We start from the raw sequence: 24,663 nt of genomic DNA, 5'->3' as shown, positions 1-24,663 counted from the left end.
AAGACTTTGCTCAATTTTGTTTCTTACTATAACCTCGGAACCTGAAACATTGTACTTAGCATGTAAAAAGCACTCAATAAATACTTGCTGAATGAACTGATGAATGAACGAATAAATGCACTGATCATTTAGATCCCCACAGAAAAGCTAACCAAGTTCAGCATGGTCTTGGGAAATGCAGATGAGAAGACAGGACCTTTCCAGATACCACAGCCACTGGGTGTTTATGAAGTGCCCACCTCAAGCCTGGCACTTGGAGAACCGGGATATGAATCTTTTTCAAACAAGAATCACTGTTGCAGAAGGAGATAAAATCCAATGATTGTCCCAGCCACCACCACGGCAGGGAAAATGAGCAACTGGATCTGTTGATACTGAAGAGAAGAGGAAAGAGATAAAATACTCAGCCATTCCTCTATTGCCTATTGGGCTGTGGCCAAGTCACCTCTGTGAGAATGTTTGCTAATATATAAAAAGCAGGCTTGGCCAAGAACACTTTTACTGCTCCTTTGTCCACTAAAATTTTGCATCTCACTTACCACCTTTTCAAGGTAAGAATGGGAAACACAAAACTTAGCTTCAATGGATGCTAACACTTAATGGCCAGCTAGGAGAGACAAGCAGGAAAATGGAATAAGTGGAAACCAGACTTAAACAGAGAAAAGGGGGAGCCCTGGCTGGGTGGTTTAGTTGGTTGGAATGTTGTCCCATGCACTAAAAGGTTGTGGGTTCAATCCCCAGTCAGGGCACATACCTAAGTCGAGGGCTTGATCCCTGGTCAGGGCACCTACCAGAGACAACACATTGATATTTCTTTCTTTCTCTAGTTGATAATCATATCCTTGGACAAGGATTAAAAAAAAAGATAAAAGGGGAGGGAGGGACACAAGAGAGGAGAAAATGGAGTGGGGTGAAGGACAGGACTTTCTGGGAAAGAACAGGAAAGGAAAGACAGAAAGGAGGAACTGTTTTGCCACCATTCTTATCATGTTCTGGTCCTCAGGCCTGACATGTTTCAGAGGAACTCCTCTTTGCAAATTCTGATAAGCAGACCCACCCACAAACCAACCTCAGGCCCCAGGGTGCAGCTCTCCCTTTGAGCCCCAGGGCAGGTCATGGTGGGTAATCACAGCTGCAACTTCTTTAGTGGAAAGTTTGAAGCCAAGCCTGTCCACTGTTTTTGCACATCTGGGTTAGCACACTGTTGAAATACTAGAAGTAATACCTTTTGAAGGGGCGTTAACCCTCAAGAGAGGATAGCATTTTGTTAACTATCCCATAATCAAATTTCTGACTTGCTTTCTCCAGTTGTCCTTATCTCCCCTTCTTAATTTCAAATGCAAAAAAGAAGATGCAAAACTGTTATTCTCCGGAGCATTTGAGATCTTGCTTCCTGGCGTGCGTTGTCAGTTTGGCTCCAACAAACTCACAAAAATTCTCTGCAGGTTTCGGTGTTTCTTACGTTGACATTGATGACATGCACTGAATTCATGCACGAACACTCTCAACTGCATTTAAATATGTTTTTAAAGTCACATTCTGCCTGAAAAGCCTCTGTGGCAGGACAGTTGTAGGTCTGGGCTACAGGTAAACGTGCGGCTCAGAGACGGTCAACCAGAGACCTGAGGACAGCCAGCAGGAGCAAAGTCGCCAGACACAGCCACCACCACGGGCGGCTGAAGGAAGAAACCTTCCTGTCAGGTGAAGCCGCACCATCCGTGGTTGTCCCCCATTTTCTGAGGGGAAAAAAATTCCATTTTTTTCAGAGGTGGCAAAGGCAGCTTTGAGGAGAGCTCAGTGCTGTGGGGAACGACTTAAGCATGGACGACAGGAAGGGCAGACACCAACAGCGCCACCATGGCTCTAGTGCTGGATGACCCGCAGCGCCGTGACTGGAGGCTTCCAAGATTTTAGACTTTATTTTCTGACATAATCTCAAACTTACGGAAATATTGCAAGGTCGTACAAAGAATTCCTATACACCCTTCACCCAGACTCCCTAGTCGCTCACATTCAACACATCTGCCCTGTTACCACATTCTATTACATAACCCACAGATTAGTTTTTAACCATTTAAAAGTTGAAGACATGAGATTTATGCTTAAATGTTTTAGGATTTCCTAAAAACAAGGGCATTCCCTTATACAACCACCACAGTATAATGATAAAAATCAGAAAATTGCTTTCTCTTCAATAGTGTTAACTACTCTAAAGACCTAGAGAAATACAAATTTCTCCAGTAGTCCCAAAATGGCCTGAGAACACAGGTGGCGAACACAAGGCCCGAGGGTTGAACCCGGCCCTCCACCTTGTTTTAGCCGGCCCAGTGCCTTGTTTCTACCCGGCAGGAGCACCGAGCTCTCACTTAACTGGTAAGGAGTAGTTACATTGACACAGCCCTAAAATTATATTCGGCCCTTTGAAGGCAACCGCAAGGCTGATGTGGCCCCCGGTAAAAATGAGTTTGGCACCCCCGCCTTAGAGCAAAACCAGGATCACGAATGGCATTCAGCTGTCATATGTTTTCAGCCTCCTTTAATCTGAAATAGTTCCTTTATCTTTCATGTCCTTGGCATTTTTTGAAAAGCACAGGCCAGTTATTTTACGGAATGTCCCTAAACTGAGGTTTGTCTGTTTCTTCATAACTAGATTCAAGTTACCCATTTGGGCAGGAATATCACGGAAGTGGTTCTGTGCCCTTCTTAGTCTATTTTACCTGGGGGCACATGATTGTCTCAGAACTGGTGGTGTTAAATTTGGTCAACTGGTAAAAGTGGTGGGAGGCACATTTCGCCACTGTCGAGTTACAATTTCCCTTTGTAATTAATAAGTAACTTGATGGGAGCTACTTAGAGACTAAACAAATATCCTGTTCCTCACCAAACCTTCTTGGTTTACCACACACTGGTGGATTCTTCCCTGGATAAAGATAAATTGTATATGATGTCACACAAGGTCAACCTTCAGGGAAAGAACCAGGGCTGGTTGCAGCGGTAGCTGATGAACATCTGTGACTCTCCTGTCGGATTTCATTCAAATGACTACAGGTTGTGTTGACTCTTAGCTATTATAAAACCAAAAAACAACACCTCTGGATTTGCTTGTGAGAAGAGCCATGAGTATTCATGAATACGTTAGGGTTTCTCACGGTGAGCCACGCCTGCTGAGAACTCAGCCCTTCAGTTCACAAGGTGTCCACTGGCAGCACAAAGGGACATCCGGGTCCAGAGAGACCTGGCAGACCATCGTCCTCACACTGAGGCCCAGTTCTCCAGGGGCAACGACGAGGTGCTCAGCTCGGTGATTCCTGGTCCGCTGTGGCAAGGCATGGGGGGCTGGGTTTGAAAACAAAAGCTCTAACCCTCTACCACTTTATACTGAGGCACGACCAAGTTTGGAACTCTGATTTCACTTATTCTAGAAACACTTTTTAAAACTGTTATCACAAAGTTATAAACTTCAGAAATCATGTAAAAGCAGAGAGAACATGCTAAAATCACATACTGGTTGTTACACTACAGCCCAGCGATACCCACCGGTAACATTCTGGTCTATATTCTATTGGGTCTTTTCTCTTTGCATACGTGTATTTTATCAGGACTGGGATCATGCTGTATACCAGCCTTTCTCAAGCTGGGCCGCACTGGACAATTACAGAGAAGGAACTCTGTCCGTTTTTCAATTCTCCCAAGGATGGTCTATCCTCAGATTCACTCCAGAGGCACAGAAGAGAAGTTATTCATGACATAAACTGGCTGCCCTAGAGTATTAGGGTGAAATTCTCCTGTAGAGCCCAACTGAGAAGGGCTGGTTTGTATTTTTGTTCACCTAATAATCCACTAAATAAGTATTTAATAAGCACCTTCCATAACCCAGGCACTGGGAATCTAAAAATAAATAAGACACAACTCCTTTCTTCTTTAAATGAATCGTCTAGCCAGGGAGAGTGAAAATACCTAAGTATCCCGAATACTGCGTAACGCCTAGACCTGGAGTGCCTTGGGCACGGAACCACTAGCTCCAACAGAGGAAACCAGGGAGGCTTTGCCGAGGCAATGCTGTGTAAATGGGTCCTTAATGGATGGGCAAGACTGCAAAGACAGGAAGACGGGAGCAGGCACTCTTGGTGGTAGGAAGGGCATGCCAAATGCCCAGAGGTGTGCTCAGGCCAGATCACAGGGGACCCGTGGGAGATGTGGCTAAGAAGGAACCAGGCCCTCCAAAGGAGGCATCGGGCGGCCCTAAGCAGTTCTTAAGCAGGGAGACAGTGAGCTCACCCTGGGACGAAGGTGACCCAGGACAGGGTGGTCCAGGGGCCTCTGAGATCACTGCAGCCAGAGGTGAGGAGGCAGCTGAACCAGAGCAGGGATGGCTAGAAGGGGGCCAAGAGATGTGCAGGAAGAAGATGCCACTGAACCTGGTGACTGAACTGGCAGGGACTGTACTTACAGCACCCAGTCAGCTGAGACTGGCCTGCATGATAACAAATTCAGGTCACTCATGAAAAAACGAAAAAAAAGAGCGTGCAAGAAGGCTCTGCATGTGGCCACCGTCCTGAGGTGATTTCACAGCTGAAATCACAGCTGAGGTGAGAGCCAGAGGGAAAAAGACACGATATTGTGGTAAACTGAGGAAACTGCTCATAGAACCGCCCCTCCCCTGGGCGACCCTCCAAGCCGCAACAGCAGGCCTTGGGAAGCAGCTCTGGGGTGGTGGGCCCTGTGACAGCAAATGCTAGGTGCAGGGTACACCAAAGGAGAATGAGTCTGTGGCAGCCCTGTGGAAGCCCCAGATAAAGTGAAACCTCAAAGTTACCTTTTTAATAAAAGAATTCACTCTTAATTAACCATAAAAAATACAAGTAGTTGGGCTGAATAAATAATCCTTAATAACAGAAAGTGAAAAATAGTACAATTATCAGTTAACAAGAGCAACTCTGGGACCCAATGCAAGCAGGCCCCAACACAGGGACCTTCCCCCAAATTCAGTGTTATGGGAACCACAAGGAATGGGGTAATGGGAAAGAGTGCAGGCAAACTCTAAAATAACCGAGAATCCACGCCCAAAGAGAAAAGGTAGGGGCGTGGGTTCTCCAGATGTGGGACCATGAAGTGACATCATGAAACAGGACCTTAGTAGTAATACTTCTCAGGGAGCACCAGGCGGGGCAGATGAGTAAGGGAAGGTGGAGGATTCCATAGGCAGTTTATGCGATCATCTGTTATTCAAAAATCCCATCTGTCCTACAGAAACAGAGGAACCAGACTGTTCATATAAAACCCCAAATCAGCAAGTGGCAATGACCCTCGCAAAAGGATAGTCACCTGAAACAACCTGGAGCTCGACGGGCCCTGGCAGTTCAGAGACCGAAGGAGAGGTAGTCACGGGATAGGAGACAAAAGAACATTTTATGAGGACACTTTAACCTTGAAACAAGTCAAACACGTCTGAATTCCTAAAACCAACAGCATACATTTAGGTCTGTAGGAGGCATGGCTAAAACATCCCGTTTTCCTTTACACCCCCATTGTACGTCCCTTTTTCTCTTTGCTTCAAAAATCAGGGAAAGCAGCACTGGGCAGGCTCCCAAACGGGCATACCTTCATTCACATATCCGGTTTTTAAAGTGTGGAGCACGCACCTCATTTAGAAAAGAGCAACATGGATGCTAGCAACATTAGAAATATTATCAGCTCACTAGAAATAAAGCCACAGGAACAGTCTCTTCTTTTAAAAAGCACTCACAATCTCATTTTAAAAATCAGACAAGTAGATTTATCACCAATGTAATTATTTTCATAGTGCTTCTTTCCAACTTATTCCACAAAGGACACAGGGGCAGTGTTAGGAGATGTTTTAGACTTGGGGTGCCCACATGTACATGGGTGTCTGGGAGGGAGCTTAGAAAAGGCTCCCCTCAAGATGGAATGAGTGGGACTTGGTGGGTGGTGGTGGGGGGGTGGGGGGAGGCAGGTGCCCCCTGAGCCAGGACCGCAGGCATGGAGGGGAAACTCCCAGTGAGTGTCTGAAGGTTCGGCCCAGGAGGAACAACGTACAAGAGAGGCTAGAAAAGGAAGCAGACCGTGCCATGGCAGGTTGGACCGCCATCCTAACAAGATGCGGGAAGGGAGGGAACTGACACTGGAATTGAGTTTTGGAGAAACCTCTCGGGAGGTAAGACTGGTGATGGAGAAGTCCTCACGTGAGCTGAGACCGGTCAGGAGGTGTGCCTGAGAACGCATGACCTGGACCAGGGAACGAAGCCATTTCACCAGCCTCAGCTACATCCTCCCAAGAATTGCCACAGGAGCCTTTCTGAGGGGTGGAGTGGGAATGTGCTCAATGCTACAGAGACCGGGAAGCACTGCCTCACCTACTATCTCATGCCAGACTGCCCAAGTCGGAATCCCAGCTCTCTCCCTGGGGTTTCTTAACTTATTCAAGCCTCAGTGTCCTCATTTGTAAAATGGGAAGATGCCAAACTCATGGCTGTTGTGAGAATTAAATGGGCTGACATATATAACATATCTAGAACAGGTGAGGATGAAGTGAGTCGGTATTCATCCTTTTTCCTGTTCTTTTGTTTTCCTACCCTGTTTTAGCTTGTGGGTTTGGGGGGAGGCATGTTTAATATCAAGATTTTCACAAAGAGCCCACTCTCTTTGTCAGCCACAAAAACACTGCTAGATTACCACAACTCTAGATTCATTTGGCAGATGACTGAACCCCATCATTAGCTCTGACTGTTCCCTTTATCAAGACAAATCACTCACGTTTCTTGGCTAAGATTTAGGGCTGTGCTGTCTGGTACAGCTGCCACGAGCCAGGTGTGGCTGCTGTGTACTTCAAATACAGCCCGACCACATTGAAATGTGCTCTGTGTAAGTGTAAGAGACACACCAGGCTTCGAAGACTAAGTTAAACAGGAAAATGGAAAGGAGCTCATTTTTATAATTTGATTTGATATATGGAACATATTGGATTAACTAAAATATCATTAAAATTAATTTCACCTGTGTTTTTTAAAATTCCTTCCTTCTCATTTGTTGGATTTATTTTAATTGCTATGTTCATAACTTCTGAACTTAGCTGATTAGCTCATTCATGCCTTTTTTCTCGCTAATATGAGCAATTAATATTGCACATTTCTCTTCCGCAAGTTTTGTAAGTGTATAATTCACCCTAAAGCGTTGATACATATTTTTATTATTACTTCTCTATCTTTCAAATTTAAACACTTTCAAATCCAAATTTAAAAAATAATAAAAATTATTTCTTAAAATTGATATGTAATTTAGTTGCATTGTGTTCAGAAACTTTTGTCTCTATAGTACTGATTATTTTAAATATGTTGGAAATTATTTTTATGACCTGGTATATACTCAATTTTTATAAAAATATAGTCTTCATCCATGGCTGGTGTAGCTCAGTGGATTGAGCGTGGGCCTGTGAACCAGATGACCGTGGTTTGATTTCCAGTCAAGGGACACGCCTGGGTTGCAGGCCAGTTCCCAGCGGGGGACACACGAGAGGCAACCATACATTGATATTTCTCTCCCTCTCTCGTTCTCTTCCCCTCTAAAAATAAATGAATAAAATCTTTTGAAAATTTAAAAAAATATATAGTCTTCACTTGCTGGGATTATGTTTTCTATGTAATCAGTTTGATCAAGCTTATTAATTGTGTTGGGTTTTTAAATTGTTCATATATTGATTTGAGAGCGAGATCTGTTGCTCCACTCATCCATGCGTTCATTGGTTGATTCTTGTATGTGCCCTGATTGGGGATTGAACCTGCAACCCTGCACATCAGGATGATGTGTTTTAATTGAACCAATTAACCCTAGCCAGGGTTAATTGTGTTTTGTTTTGTTTTTTTTAGAATAACTCATTACTGGTTTTTAGCCAATTTCTTCTATCAGTTACCTAAAGAGATATACTAAAATCTCTCACTATGATGGTTGATTTGTCAACTTTTTTGTTATTCTGTTACATTTCACTTTATATTGTTTGAAGTTGTGTTATTAGATATTCAGAACCTGAGTACTTTCTATCTTCCTGGAAAATGAAAACTTGATCCACTTATTTCAATTTTTTAAATGTAGCTACTTGCACATTTTACATTCTATGTGTGGCTTGGGTCATATTTCCATTTGACAGCTCTAGTCTAGGGGAAGACAAGCAAGAAGCCTGCACCAGCCACCAAGTCCTGGATGGCTAAGGATTTGATTACAGAAAACGACAAGCAATGAGAGGAGCATATTGGCGACTTTGTAAAGTACCACAGAATGGAGGTGAAGAACTGATAGAAGAGGAGGACAAAGCATAAGCAAATACAAGTAGAAGCCAGGGGGAGAGGAAGCTACGGAAGAAGGAACTCTTATAGGTAATGGAAAAACAGCTCTGCTCTGAATATAATACATATAAGCCTTTAATTATGAAATCCACACCTGGCCTTAAAAAAAGACTTTAAGTTCGAAAGACAGAACTACTATTCCATCAAAGTAGACCTTTGAAATTTAATTTGTTTTCATCCATTTTCTCTCCTTGAATAAATCAAATCATATCATGATACTTTTCTAAAAAGATTTTATTTATTTATTTTTAGAGAGAAGAGAAAGAGAGGGAGGGAAACATTGACACGCAAGAGATAAATCCATCGGTTGCCTCTCACACGCCCCCCTCTGAGGACCTGGCCCACAACCCAGGCATGTGCCCTGACTGGGAGTGGAACCGACGACCTTTCAGTTTTCAGGCCGTCCTCAGTCCACTGAACCACACCAGCCAGGACCATATCATGATACTTAACTACCATGATTCCAGATATTAAAAACTTGAAGAAAAATGGGGAAATTCATGGGTGTAGGAGTTGCTGAACCATCAAATCACTTAATCTTAGATATTTTTTCCAAGGCACGTCAGAGAAGAGCAAAAATGTCTTATATGACCTCAAAAGACAAAACAAAAATAGGCTTTTCTCTGGGGCAGCAATTTGCAATCTTTTTCATGTCATGGCAATAACTTGAAATAGTTAGTAAAATTCTGCAGCACGCTGAAAACACATATATATTTTTGCCCATCTGACAAAAATAATAGGTATCATTTTGATTCATTCACACCAGATGGCTATTGTTGTATTGGCTGTTGTCATTTCTTTTATTTGACAATCTAAGAGAAAAGAGGTCAGTGCCCCTGACTAAATAGTCAGGTTTTGCATGTTTTAAAGATTCTTGCAGCACAGCAGTTGAAAAACCTCTAAGACACAGGAGAATTCTTAAGTAAAAATCCAGAGCGGCGAGGAAGGCAGGTCAGAGAAGTAGAAAGTAGAAGCACAGAGTCTAGAAAGTACAATATTATAAAAGCCAAGTAAGAAGCAGGGAGCTGGGGCAAAGCAAAGCAGTTTGGTCAGAGAAATTCTTCCGTAGAGACAGGGGAGTCATGGTGCTTAAAGGATTCCCACAGATCAGCCTGTCCTGCGGCCTGACTCAGGGGAAACTGGGGCCTAGAGATGACTGCACTTGCGCAGAACAAATAGGGCACAGCCAGGTAGGATCTGATGTTGAGTCCTGGTCCAACTCCTGCCTCAACCTCCTTGGTGAAAAGTGATGTTGTATTCATTAGCTAGTAGTGAGGAACTACCAACGTAGTTATTCCAAAATTGGAAAATAGTTTTGCCTGTAACTCTCAAAGCTAAGCATACATGCACTCATGACCCAGCAATCACTCCTTTGCATGCCCGCATCAGAAATGCATGCATATGTATGTATACCAAGGACTGGAAAAAGAACAGTCAAAGCAGCATTTGTAAAAGCCAAATACTGAAAACTGCCCAAATGTCCATCAACAGTGCACAGATAAATATGTGGTACATTATTCACCCAGTGGCCAAATCAGAGAGTGAACACACTACAATAGAAACCTAACTCGTGAGGAAAGAAGACAAACACTTGGTTGGATTCCATTTATACAAGCACAGGAAGCCAAGTAGGGATAACCCTCAAGAAGGCAGTGACTGGAAGGGAATATAAGGGCACAAAATTTTTCCCTTCCTCCATTCTAGGCTCTTTGGCTGGACTAATAGTTAAACTGACATAAGACTAAGTGACAAAACAAATTTAATACATACATGGGGGAGCCCCATAAAAATATAAAGATTGAGCCCTGGCTGGTGTAGCTCAGTGGATTGAGCGCAGGCCTGCAAACCACATGATCGCGGTTTGATTCCCAGTCAGGGCACATGCCTGGGTTGCAGGCCAGTTCCCAGCAGGGGTCGCATGAGAGGCAACCATACATTGACATCTCTCTCCCTTTCTCCTTCCCTTCCCCTCTTAAGATAAATAAACAAAATCTAAAAAAAAAAAGAGAGAGAGAGAGAAATGAGGACTGAAACGTCAGCCAGGTAATTGGTAACATCCTCTTCTTATCATTCATTTACCTCCCAAGAACCAACTTGCTAGATAAACACCCCTCATTGCTGCCCAATAGCCCAGCAAAGAAAGAGGGAAGAACTAGAGGAGGCAAATCAAAGAACAATGGGTTTGTTCTTATTCTACCTTGGATATGTACTTTGAATTCAATACCAATCTATTTTGATCACATGTGACAATTTGGTAGTTTGTGCCAAAATGGTAACCATTTTCAATGTTTAACGTAAGCATTAAAAAAGTATGACTTTTTAAAGTCATAAATAAAAGTTTTTTAGAATTTATGCCTGTTAGCCCTCTCTTTCCCTTTCCATAAAGCTTTCATTCCTTCTTATTTCACCCATTTCTTTTCTTGCCTAGAGGAAGAAATGGCTACTAATTACAAGCGAGGTTCATTTCATCTCACAGGACCAGCAGCACTCCCATTATGGAGAGACATATAAAAAGACTCGTGACCTTTGGTTACAGTGCTCTCGCTCTGGCAGCTCACAGCAGCAGCCTCTGCTTGCCGCAGCTAGCATTGGTTGGAATTCAGGTGCTCTCCCAATCACCAGGAGAGATATAAGACATTGTTCATAGCTGTCAGTCTTGCAGAATTACACAAGTCCATCCTATTTTTGAGTCTGTGCCCTTCACTCAACAGACACGAATTCCTCTTCCACAGCTTCAGGACAAGCATCCTTCTGTGGAACAGGATTAGCAGTCACAAGCCCAAAGGGCAGGCGGTCAGTCTCCTTCCTCTTTATAACCCCAACGCCCAGCCTAGTACCATTAAGAAGAGCAGGCAACCCAAAGGTGCCAGATAAAGCATAGCATGCAATTTTCTCTTTTAAATGTACTATACCTAATTCAGCAGAGGTCATATAACATAAACTAAGACATACGGCCATAAAATCAGTCTCTCCAGTCAGCTAGTGATTCTGCAGGATCTTCTTCATTCCTAAACACATTTTGCGGTCAGAACCACGGAACCCTGAAAGAGACCTCGGCTATAAGCAAGTCAAGCCTCTCAGTAGACTAGGAGACCGAGCCCCACAGAGGCAGAGGTATTGGCCAAGGTCATCTGGCTGGTATGGGGTAGGGGTATGGTATTAGGGTCTCTCCCTAATTTCCCAGCTCCTCTGAGATGCTCTCCGAAAACCTTGTGTTACTTAATGCACGAAAGGCATATAATACATGCATGCCCAGGAAGTCAAGTCACTGCTTACAATTCAGAAGAAGCCAAAGGTCACTAAAACGAGTTTCCTCTGCAGGGCTGGGCACAGAGTGGAGGCAGGAAAGGCCACTGGGGAATTTCTACCTGCAGATATCACACACTACGCCCTCCTGATGGATGCAAGGGTCAGTTTCTCAGGAGTGCTAGTTACCTTCTAAAGCAGCTCCCAACTCCGTCCCCAGGCAATGAGTTAACTCGGCTATGCTTGGCTCGGAAGCTTCCAGCAATGAATTAAAGCCCGAGCAGCTGCAGAAAACTGGGGGTTAAAGGCCACTGCGGCTCAACAAGAAACCCCACTGTTCATCCTTGTGCCTCCTCCGCCTCCACACTTGCTCGGGCCGCAGCGCCCCACGCCCGTCCACGCGGCCCGAGGCCACGACTCTCAGCCCGCATCACGGCAAAGCGTCTGGGGGTGCTGTGCCCTGGGTGCTGCCCATGGGGGCTGGGGCGGAGCCACCAGGCACTAGCAGGCGGAGGCTAGAAAGGATCGACACCGCTGCCCCCAGCCCACGGCCCCGCTGAGCCGAGGAGGGGGCTGCGCCACGTACCTCGGCCGGCAGGTGCCGCCGCCACCGCCTTGGTTCGCGGCTGCAGAGGACGCCGCTCCACGCTGCCTGCCTCCTTCATCCGCATACTAGTGAGCGGGTGCCGACCGACAGCCAGCCCCAGGGCCCAGCACACCCACCCACCCTCAACACCCCGCTCGCGCCCATTCAGTCTGGACCCTCTGCTCCCCGGCGCTGATGCGGAGGAGGGGCGGGAGGGCGGGACCGTGCATCACGAGGACGGGAAAGGCCAGTCGGAGTGCTGGAAGGCTAGAGCGGCGGCCCCGCCCCTAGGACGCGCAGTCCCTCCACCCAGCGGGCTTGAGGGAGCCGGGTGCCCCTGGATGGTCTCATCTAGGGCGGCTTGCGTGCTGGGGCGGGGGTTCCAGGCACCAGGTGCTTGCTTGAACTCTGCATGTGGTTAGATGGTGGAAGAAACTAAAGGTGTTTTCAGACTGGTCATAGGCTTTTACTGCACAGAGGACTCGGTGCGGAGCCAGGGAATGAAGGGGCTTTTCCGTAGCCCTTTTACTCGTCACCACAGAACCCCAGACTGACACTGGTTCTGGTCTCCTGGGGCCCTCTAGACCAGCGCGAAGGCAGCCTGGGCATGTCTAGCAACTTGTGGAACAGCCTTATGTTGTTCCACGCGTAGGATAAGGGGGAATGTGCTGATTATCCGCCAGTTTTACAGGTGGGAAACTGAGGCCGAGAGAGCGGGTGTCACGCCAAGTCATTCAGTGGCAGAGCAATCAGAACCTGTACTTGGAGCCCCCATTTTATACCTCTGGAGTCCCCTTTAATTCTAGAATTAAAAAATGTAAATATTAGTGAATCCTAAAATTGAGAAATTAAATTTTGTTGACTCTTGAGTGAAGTTGGTCTGCTTTCAGAATTTCCTTTAGATTAATGAACTCATATCGATGTCATCGTTATGTGCCTGTGACACCACTTTCTGCTTGAAAGCATGATCCTAGGTTTTGAACCAAACCTATTTGTGTAAAGTGAGAGTCTTGTCACGCATTGCAAAGGCTTCTTCAGGTCGGCCCAGTTCCCAACAGGGTTTGAAGATGTCTGTGTTCTTCTCCAGGGTCAGGAGTTCTGGAAAAAAAATTGCATCTGGGTAACAAAGGTCAGGAGGCAAACCTTCAAAAGGAAAGGGTAGGAAGACTGCTTTCACATCTCCCAATGAGATTTTGCCATAAAAATGTTTCTGAATTATTCTAACGCAAGGACACTTGAGCATTTTGGGGGAAAAATGGAGGAAAAGCTATCACTGGGAGATCTAATCCAGAAGGTTGGCCAAGGCCAACCAGGCAGAACAGCTGCCTGGTTCGGTGACACCTTCGAGGACAATGCTGAGAGCACCTCACCCTGTCTGTCTTGGAGACCAGCCGGAGGCTTGCCTGGTTGATTGGATGCTTTACTTCTCTGCGCCTCAGCCACTCTTTTCCCTTTCTCCCAGATACTCCTTGACCGTAGAACCAGGCCCTGAAACCATTTTGGCTTGCTTGAAAGCCAGCAGTACCATTTTGGCTTGCTTGAAAGCCAGCAGTACCATGGCTTGAAAGAGTGGGTGTGAGGTGGTGATAAGGAGGAATTGGAGCTTGAAGCCGCCTCCTTTCTCAGCCTAATAGGACAGCTATTTAGTTTGCCCTGTACCCACTACCTCATTCAACCCAGCCACATTTGGTGGGCAGGCAGGCTGACCCACTTGTGCAAAAAAGATAAGCGCTGCCACAAAACATCCTTTTGTTGGCCTCAGAGCCATCTTTAGCTACTGTTCTGAATTAAGGCAGAGACCCCCCAAACAGTACATCAGGATCCGCCACCAGATATCAAAGCCTCCCCTGGAATCTCTTCATGTCAGTGACTGGTATTTAAAGAGTCTCTGGACCTTGCTGGCAAAGGAACTGTAAATCCAGGACAGCAACCATGATTTTTCAATTCTTTACATCCTTATGCTCATGACTTCTGTCATTCTGTTAGCAAGCATTTGGTTGTCCTCAGCAGCCATCCCACCCTTCCCCTCTTAGGTAAGCTTGCCCCACTTAGCTCCATGAGTGGGGCTGAGTTGGTCTAAGTCAGTGGTTCTCAGAGTGTGGTCTGTGGACACCTGGTGGTCTCAAAAGGTAAGTAATGGCTTAAAAACAAAAATGTGCAAAACTCCTGGTGCCTTCACAAATCAAGGCAGTGGCCCCAAACCACACTACTACTGTCTACCACCACATACTCGTGGTAAAAAAAATGCAGTTTCACTTAAGAATGTTCTTGATAGAGTAGTGAAAATTATTAACTTTATTAAAACCTCAGTTGTTGAATATGCATCTTTGCAATAAATGACTGCACAGAAAACACCCCTACTACAAACCGAAGTGTGATAACTGTCTAAGGGGAAGCACTTGTACAACCATTTGTGAGTGGGATTTGAACCTGCACAGGGAAACCCTATTGGATTTCGAGTCCAATGCCTTAACCACTCAGCCATCACCACCATGTCACTTGTGCAATCATCTGCACTGCAAGCTGGACTAGCTGTTTGTTTTATTTCATAGAACACTGTTTTTACTTGAGAAAAGAACTGACAAATTATGATGATTTCATCTGGGATATTTGGTGTATATTTTCTTGAAAATAAACTAAGCGATCCTGTCCAAGGAAAACAGTTCACTGTTGCCAATAATGAAAAACTTCTGATTTTCAAAAAAAATTTTGAATTTTAGGAAACTTGTATCACTATGAGATTGACAGCTTCTCGGTATTTAAGGACACTTCTGATGGGATCAATGGTGATATTAATGAATGTGATTTTTGGATATTGGATAAAGTATAATGTGTCAATATTTGGAAAATCTGCATTTACCCAGTGAATCAATGTTTTCCAAATGGCTAATGCATGATGTTACAAAATCATTAATTTTATATGTAAGGCAGAACATGAATGTTAATTTAACAACATGAAAATTTGTAGATAAGGTTGCAGAGTCCATAGAGCAACACACATTTAAGAAGTTATCTCTTGGAGAGTTTTGATGTAATATCAAAAAGGAATATCCACAATTTTCTTAAAAAGCTACTAAAATACTCTTCTCTCTTCCAATTACATATTGGTGTGAAGCAGATTTTCTTCACTTACTTTAACAAAAAAAAAGTGATGGGTTGAATGCAAAGGCAGATATAAAAATTCAGCTGTCTTCTATTAACCCAGTCTTAAAGAGAAATTAATTTCTAATTTGGCAAATGTCAATAGGTAAGACTTTTATTTAAAAGATTCTTGGGAATCCTCAGTAATTTTTGGAAGTGTTAAGGGGTCCAAAGACCAGAATTTGAGACTTGCAGGTGTAAGCCACCCAGAGTTGTTTCACCTTCCTTGCCTCTAGGATTGGTTGGTGGGTGGCTATAGGAATCAGACTGATCCGAGCAGAGGGAATCTTGGGAATTCATTGGCTGGCGGGAGAGATATGCTTTCCTTTCCTGCTAGACAGGAGCAAGGCAGTCAGTAGCCTTGGAAGCTGCTAAGGCCGCTAGTTTAGACTATAGGAAGAGATTATCCTAGGAAAAGAGTAGTGCTATGGGAAGCAGAGAGAGGTTAGAAAGAAACCATTTTCTTTCTGATGTTTTGAGCCACTATATCAAAACACCCTGCAGCCCATTCTAACTGCTTGCTATATGTACACATTCCAATTTTTTAAAAGATTTTATTTACTTATTTTTAGAGGGGAAGGGAAGGAGAGAGGGACAGAAACATCAATGTATGGTTGCCTCTCGTGAGTCCCCTGCTGGGAACTGGCCCGCAACCCAGGCATGTGCCCTGACTGGGTACCAAACCACGATCATGTGGTTTGCAGGCCCGTGCTCAATCCACTGAGCTACACCAGCCAGGGCTACACATTCCAATTTTATGAGTCAATGAAATCCACTGTAAGTTAGACTAGTTAACCTCAGGTGCCCCAACTGATACATTTTGTACCTGTTTGTGCTTATTTTTACCTAAACAAGTACCTAATGTCTCAGATAATATACTTTCTAGGGTTTACTCATTCAGCTGTGATCATTAAAACACAAGTTAGCTTCTAAAGTAAAGTTAGAAGGCATAGCAGGGTCTCTGAGGAAAGGAACCTAGCAGAGACAGGGAATCAAAAGTGCTAACAACATTTTTGAGAGTAATAAAGAACACTGGCATTTAATATTGAGCAGCAAGATTATAGCAGATTTTTAATTATGTTTGCTTTTATATATTACTCAAATTGGACAACATCAGCATGTACTACTTTTATTTTATGGAAAAACTAGAACTATATTGTTATTTTTTAAGGTTTTATTTATCTATTTTAGAGAGGGGAAGGGAGGGAGAAAGAGAGAGAGAAACATCGATGTGTGGTTGCCTTTCAAGCGCCCCTACTGACCCGCATCCCAGGCATGAGCACTGACTGGGAATCCAACCAGTGACCCTCTGGTTTGTTGTGGCACTCAATCCATTAAGCCACATCAGCCAGGGCTATATCATAATTTTTTTTAATAATCCACTGAATGGGCTCAGAGGGCAGGTCGGGATTGGGATGTGCTGAGAGAGTTCTTGAGCTAAAATTCTAGCAGGAAGGAAAGATCTGTAAGGAGTGCAGATGGGCCAAGAAAACAAAATTCCTTTCATTTACAATTTGCCAAGAGTGAACCTCAGTCCTGGCTGATGTTGCTCAGTGGATCGAGTGCCAGCCTGTGAACCAAAGGGTTGCCAGTTTGATTCTCAGGCTAGGGCACATGCCTGGGTTGCAGGCCAGCTCCCCAGTTGGGGGTGTGTGAGAGGCAACCGAACACTGATGTTTTTTCCCTCTCTTTCTCCCTCCCTTCCCATCTCTCTCTAGAAATATATAAATAAAATATTTTAAAAAGAGTCAACCTCAAAGATTCAAGTTAGTAAGCAAGAATCCCTAGGGGTTAAGGAATCATTAAATATGCCTCAATCAAATCAATGGTAATAATTGCAGTTTAAGGAAAAAAGAGAGGGAGAGGGAGGCCAATGTGCAAGCAACACTGGATAAGGCTTAAGATATAATATTAAGTGAAAACAAAAAATAGGAATTAGATTATATGCAAACTCCTATCATATGGCCTGAACCTGGGAGAGAGCTTGGAAAAAGGAAACGGTTGTGGTGTTAGGATGGTGGGATCATGAGAAATCCTTTCTTCCTTTTAAAGAAATGTCCTTTCATGTTGTTATACTATTTTTGTTACAATAAATAAAAATGAGAAGAGTCAGTGGTTCGAATTACCGAGGTCTTGGAGTCCTTTCCAGATGAACTATTTCTTTGATACAGCCAGTGACTCTCATCTGACACCAAGACAAAAGCTGTGATTTCCCTAGGACCTGTCATTTTCAAAGCTGTTAGGGGTGATGCTAATGTGACTATTTTATAGGTGGCCAGAGGAAGGAAAGGAGGCCTGAGCATGTTTGTAAAGTAGGGGATCAGGAATCCCCGGCCCTCTACCACCACCTCATTGTGGGGGTTCTGGCCAAGCCATGGCCTTCATCTATTTCTCCTGGTGGGCTTCACCTTTTGTTCAGCTCCCATTCTCATCTTCCTGAGATGCTGTCTTTCCTTCAGAACCCGAGGGAGCTGGAGCACAGCTGCAGCCAACAGAACACAGACTCCGTCTGCCACCCAAAGGAAGTCAATCAATCTCTTGAGGTTTTTCTAGGAATGTTTCCTGTGAGCAGTCACGGGAGAAACGGGAGTAAAACAAACAAGGAGAAAGAGACAAAAACATCAGGCAGGGAAGGCTCTCTCTGTTGGCAGAAGGAGGTTGAGACTGAAGAAACAGTTCCACGAAGATGAAATTCTTTTGGAAGCCGCGGGACCCATCTTCAAACATGCAAATTTGGGCACTCATTCTGTCCGTTATGTAAAATTACACAAACATTTGTTGAGTGCCTATTGTGTGCCAGGTATTATGCTAAGTGCTTTACATAAGTTAATTCATTGTTATTTCAAAACACCCATTTCAGACAGGCTCTTCTTATTTCCATATCTTATTTAAGGAAGGTGAGGCTTGCAAAAACTTCAGAAAATGAAGTAAACTGCCCAAGGTCTTACGGCTAAGATGTAGCAAAGCCAAGATTTGAATGTAGGCCATCCTACTCTAGAACCCACATAAGACATGGTCCTTGCTCTGAAGGACCAAATGGTCTAACTGAAGAGAAGGATATCTTAAATTAACAAAGAAAGCCAGTGACATGATGAGGTGTAGGAAAACTATTAATTGACAAAAGGCCATGGGAGCTCCTCAGAGCTCAAGACACCTCTTGGAGGGAGGTGGAAATCAGTTTTGACCAAGAACTGTAAGACAAAATAAAAAACCTTTATTTGGTGGGGTTTTTTTTTTTTTTGAATTGCAATCCAGGAGACACAGATTTCGGTAGAAAACCAACTATGTTCCAAGGGGAAAAGAAAGGGACACAGTGTATAAAGACAAAAAAGGTGGGGCTATCAAAAAGATTGCAAGTTGGCTTATAATGCTTCAAACCCAGTACCAGTGGAAGCTAGCCTTGGCTCACTTATCGAAAAAGAGGATATAATTCTTGTAAATATTCATGCACCCAACATAGAAGTACCTAATTATATAAAGCAAATATTGATGNCAAGAACTGTAAGACAAAATAAAAAACCTTTATTTGGTGGGTTTTTTTTTTTTGAATTGCAATCCAGGAGACACAGATTTCGGTAGAAAACCAACTATGTTCCAAGGGGAAAAGAAAGGGACACAGTGTATAAAGACAAAAAAAGGTGGGGCTATCAAAAAGATTGCAAGTTGGCTTATAATGCTTCAAACCCAGTACCAGTGGAAGCTAGCCTTGGCTCACTTATCGAAAAAGATGATATAATTCTTGTAAATATTCATGCACCCAACATAGAAGTACCTAATTATATAAAGCAAATATTGATGGACATAAAGAGAGAGATTGACAGCAATACAGTCATAGTAAGGACATTAACGCCCCATTGTCATCAATGAATAGACCTTCCAGACAGAAAATCAACCAAGAAGTAGCAGCCTTAAATGACAAATTATACAAGATGGATTTAATTAAATTTTTAGAGCACTTTACCCCAAAGCAGCAGCACATACATTCTTTTCAAGGATACAAGGCACATTTTCCAGGATATATCACATTTTAGGCCACTAAACCACTCTCAATGCATTTAAGAAGATTGAAATCATAGCAAGCATCTTCTTCAAACACAATGGTATGAAACTAGAAGCCAATTACAAGAGAAAAACCTGAAAAACACACAAACACACGGAGGCTAAATAGCATGCTACTAAACAATGAATGGGTTAACAAAGAGATCAGGAAGAAAGTGAAAGATACCTCGAGGCAAATGAAAATGAAAGCACTCAAAATCTATGGGATACTGCAGAAGTGATCCTAAGAGGGAAATTCATAGCAATACAGACCTACCTTAAGAAATAAGAAGAGTCTCAAATACACAATTTAATCACATGCCTAATAGAACTAGAAAAAGAAAGCCCAAAGTGAATAGAAGGAAGAAAATAACAAAAATTAGAGCTGAAATAAACAAAATAGCCTAAAAAAGCGATAACAAAAGATCAGCAAAACCAAATCTGGTTCTTCAAAAGAATAAAGAAAATAAAAAAAAACTTCTAACCAAACTCATCAGGAAAAAAGGAGCGATGACTCAAATAAATAAAATTAGAAATGAGAGAGGAAATTGGCAACTGCCACCACAGAAATATAAAAGGTTATAAGAAAATACTACAACTATATGTGAACAAATTGGACAATTTGGAAGAAGTGAACAAATTCCTTGAAATATACAGTCTTCAAAGACTGAATCAAGAAGAAACAAAAAAAATCTGAACAAATTACTGCTAACAAAATTAAATCAGTAGTCAAAAAACTTCCAAAAAACCAAAGTCCTGGACCAGGTAGCTTTATAGGTAAGTTTTACCAAACATTCAAAAAAGAATTAACACCTATCCTCAAAGTATTCCAAAAAATTGAAAAGAAGGAAAGGCTCCCAAAATCATTTACAAGGCCAGTGTTACCCTGATTTCAAAACCAGACAAAGATGTTACAAAGAAAATTATAGACCAATATTCCTGATGAACATAGATACAAAAATTCTCAACAAAATATTAGTAAACTGAATTCAGCAACACGTTAAAGAGATCATATACCATGATCAAGTGAGATTTATTCCTGGGATGCAAGTTTGGTTCATTATTTGCAAGTCAATTAATGATACACTACATAAACCAAATGAAAGATAAAAAATGATATGATCATATCCATAGATGCAGAAACAGCATTTGACAAAATCCAGTTTCCATTTATGATAAAAACTCTCAGCAAAGTGGGAATAGAGGGAACATACTAAAACATAATAAAGGCCATATTGACAAATCCACAGCTAATATCACATGAACTAGGGAGTAACTAAAAGCATTTTCCTTAAGATCAGGAACAAGACAAGGATATCCATTTACTGTTTTTATTCAACACTGCAGTGAAAGTCCTAGCCACAGAAGTCGGACTAAATGAATAAATAAATAAATGGCATCTAAATTGGAAATGAAAATGTAAAACTGTCGTTATTTGCAGATGACATGATACTATATAGAAAGAACCCTAAAGATTCCACAAAAAATTTTAACTGGTAAATAGATTCATTAAAATAGGATACAAAATTAATACTCAGATTGGTTGTATCTTAATACAACAATAACAAATTATCAGAAAGAAAAATTTAGAAAACAATTACATTTACAATTGCATCAAAAAATAAAATACCTAGGAATAAATGCAGTCAAGGAGGTCAAAATATTATAAGACATCAAAGAAAGAAATTGAAGGTGATACAAATAAATAAATAGAAGCGCAGACCTGCTCATGGATAGAAAATTTAATATCATTGACATGTCCATACTACTCAAAGCAGTGTATAGATTTAATCCCTATCAAAATACCAATGGCTACTGGCTGGGTGGTGCACTTTCTTGGAATGTTGTTCTGATATGCCAAGGTTGTGGGTTCAACCCCCAGTCAGGGCCCATGCAAAAATCAACAAATGAATACATGAATAAGTGGAATGACAGATTGATGTCTCTCTCTCTCTGTCATTCTCTCTCACCCACTTTTATTCTCTCTCTCAGTAAAAAAAAAAAAAAAATACCAATGGCGTTTTTCACAAAACTAAAACAAATAGTTCTAAAATTTATGTGGAACCACAAAAGACAATAGCAACCTTGACAAGAAAGAGTAGAGTTGGGAGTGTCATGCTCATGTTAGTTGATATCAGATTATACTATAAGACTATAGTAATCACAACAGCATAGTATTGGCATAAAAATAGACACATAGATCAATGAAACAGAATAGAAAGTCCAGATACAAACCTATACCTATATGTATGACAAAGGAGGCAAGAATATACAATGGGGTAAAGACAGTATTGAATAAATGGTGTCAGGAAACTGGACAGATACATGCAAAAAAGTGAAAATAGACCACCTTCTTACACTATATGAAAGAATAAACTCAAAATAGATTAAAGATGTAAATATAAAACCTGAAACCATGAAACTCCTAGAAGAAAACATAGGCAGTAAACTCCCTGATATTGCTTTTAGTAATATTTTTTGAATATGTCTCCTTGGTCAAGGAAAACAAAATGAAAAATAAACAAGTGGCGCTACATCAAACTAAAAAGCTTTAGTTTTTCCTAAAAAGCTTTTTGCAGAGCAAAGAAAACCATCAATGAAATCAAAAGACAACCTATCAAATGGAAGAAGATGTTCACCAATGATATATTCAATAAGGGATCAATGTTCAAAATATATAAGAAACTTATATGACAACACCAAAACCCCCTAAAAATCCAATTAAATAATGGGAAGAGCACCTGAACAGACATTTCTACAAACAAAACATACAGATGGCCAAGAGACATATGGAAAGATGCCAATGTCACGAGCCATCAGAGAAATGCAAATTAGAACCACAATGATATATTACCTCGCACCTGTCAGAATGGCTGTCATTAATAAACTAACAAACAAGTGTTGGTGAGGATGTGGAGAAAACGGAAGTCTCATTCATTTGCAGGTGAAACTGCAAATTGGTGCAGCCACTATAGAAAACAGTATGGAATTTCCTCAAAAAATAAAAAAATGGAACTGCCTTATGACCCAGCAATTCCACTCCTCACTCAGTATTTCCCCAATTAAACCCAAAACACTAATTTGAAAAGAGATGTGCACCTCTGTTTCTATCAGCATTATTTACAATAGCCAAGATTTGGAAGTAGCCCAAGTGCCCATTCATAGGTGAATGGATAAATCAGAGAGAAAGAAAAATACCATGTAATTTCATTTATATTGGATTCTGAAGAACAAAACGAACAAAACAGAAAGAGACTCATACAGAGAGCAAACTGACGGTTGCCAGCTTTGAGGGATTTGGGAGGTTGGGTAAAAGGTGAAGGTATTAAAAAGTGCAAATTGGTAGTTAGAAAATAGTCATGGGGTGTAAACTACAGCATAGGGAATATAGTTAATTATAGTAACTATGTGTGGTGCCAGGTGGTACTAGACTTAGTAGGGAGATCATTTTGTAAATTATATAAATGTCTAACGACCATGCTGTGCACTTAAAACTAATATGAAGTAGTATTGAACGTCAATTGTAATTTAAATGTGAAAAAATTTTAAAGAAAAACAAATAAAAAGAAAAAGAAGAGCCCTGGCTGGCATAGCTCAGTGGATTGAGTGCTGGCCTCTGAACTAAAGGGTTACAGGTTCTATTCCCAGTCAGGGCACATGCCTGGGTTGCAGGCCAGGTCCCCAGTTGGGGGGCACATAACAGGCAACCCTACATTGATGTTTCTCCCCCCCTCTCTCTGTCTAAAAATAAACAAATCTTTTTTTGAAGAAGAAGAAACACCAGGTGCCCTCAATAAGAATGCATAATTAGGCCCTTCAAACCAGACTTTGCAGGAAAGTATTAAGTCCTATTTCTGGGGCAGTGACTTCATATCCTCCATATATTTGGTGATAATAAACCTCAGGTGCTCTCTGTTTTGGGGGGTCAGGATTGAAAGATTAGCATGGGATCGATTCTTCCAAGTTTTCCAGTTGGGATTCCCTAAGAGATAGATTTCATTTATATTCCAGTAAATACTAGATTTTTTAATCTAGTCTCAAAATACTATTTGGGAGTAGAAGGGCATCTTCTTTTTAAGATCGATTAGCATTATTCCCTGAATTTTCCCACATTAGAGTCACAGAGCAAGAAGTAACATGGTAGTTGCTTAAGGCCCACTGAGGTATAAACTTATGCTCATCCGAATCATGCAAAAGAGTATAGTTATACATTTTCAAAGGGACAAAATCCAAGATTCTGCCCGATCCATTTACTTTTTCAAAGCAGACAACCTGTCAGTAAGAGTCCAGATTGTATTTATGGGTATTCCCTTGTGGATTGGGGGAAACTTATAGATGAATTTGGCTGCAGGGAGATCACGTGTTCCATCAATTTTGAGGTTTCAAAATAAAGCAGGACTTTAAAAATACAGCTTTATGTCCAATTTGGTTTTGTAAGTTTTCAAGGCTTACAGGGCTCAGATAACTATTCAAAAGTAAGTGAAATTGCAGATTTCCAGCCAAGATGGAGGTGTAGGTGGATACACTTTGCCTCCTCATACAACCAAAAAAAGGAGAACAACACATTTGAAAACAAAAAACAACCAGAACTGCCAGAAAATCACACCGTATGGAAGTCTGACAACCAAGGAGTTAAAGAAGAAACATTCATACAGACTAGTAGGAGGGGTGGAGATGGGCAGCTGGCGCAGACAGGATTTACAACTAGGCAGTGGCTGGAGCAGGCAAGACAGTGGCTGGAGGACTGGGCAAGGCGGCAGCTGTTGGAGCAGGCAGTCCCACATTTGCATGTAGATAAACTTGGAGGAACAACTGGGGAGTGAGACAGACTGTACAACCCAGGGTTCCAGTGTGGGAAAATAAAGCCTCAAAACCTCTGACTGAAAAAACCTGTGGGGGTTGAGGCAGCAATAGAAGCTCCCAGCTTTACAAGAGAGGTTGTTGGAGAGACCCACATGGTCCTAGAGAGTACACCACCGAGGAGGCAGCACCAGAAGGGCCCAATTTGCTTGTGGGTAGCAGGGGAAGTGACTGAAAGCCACTGAAATCTGAGCAAGCAGCATTGTTCCCTTTCTAACCCCTCCCCCACATACGACACCACAGTGCAGAGACATAGGTTGCCTCTCCCCGGCAAATACCTAAGGCTCTACTCCTTACTATGTAACAGGTGTGCCAAGACAAAAAAAATATGGCCCAAATAGAAGAACAGATCAAAACTCCAGAAAAAATACAATTAAGCAATGAAGAGATAGCCAACCTATCAGATGCAGGGTTCAAAACACTGGTAATCAGAAT

General features: G+C 42.3%; 1 protein-coding gene and 1 non-coding gene across 5 annotated transcripts in view; both read right to left on the bottom strand.

Moving 5' to 3' along the window:
• The window catches only part of ST3GAL5 (ST3 beta-galactoside alpha-2,3-sialyltransferase 5), a 52,313-nt gene extending 39,927 nt beyond the window's left edge, over positions 1–12,386 (bottom strand). For 2 of the 4 annotated variants that reach the window (XM_037039160.1, XM_037039178.1), the window contains exon 1: positions 11,793–11,887. Coding sequence is in view for 1 of the 4 variants with exons in the window: in XM_037039150.1 (XP_036895045.1) it covers positions 12,190–12,274 (85 nt within the window). In the remaining 3 variants the exon portion in view is untranslated. Of the gene's footprint in view, positions 1–11,792; positions 11,888–12,189 lie in introns of those variants that run through there. The other 2 variants (XM_037039150.1, XM_037039169.1) reach the window with 2 other exon arrangements.
• Positions 12,387–14,598: 2,212 nt separating this feature from the next.
• TRNAS-CGA (transfer RNA serine (anticodon CGA)) lies at positions 14,599–14,679 on the bottom strand. The gene has a single exon. It is a non-coding gene; the product is annotated as a tRNA-Ser (tRNA).
• Positions 14,680–24,663: the final 9,984 nt, after the last annotated feature.

Source organism: Sturnira hondurensis, unplaced genomic scaffold, assembly GCF_014824575.4.
Source record: "Sturnira hondurensis isolate 20B ecotype Veracruz unplaced genomic scaffold, ASM1482457v3 Scaffold0002039, whole genome shotgun sequence".
NCBI lineage: Eukaryota > Metazoa > Chordata > Mammalia > Chiroptera > Phyllostomidae > Sturnira > Sturnira hondurensis.
This window is presented reverse-complemented; position numbering and strand designations above follow the sequence as displayed.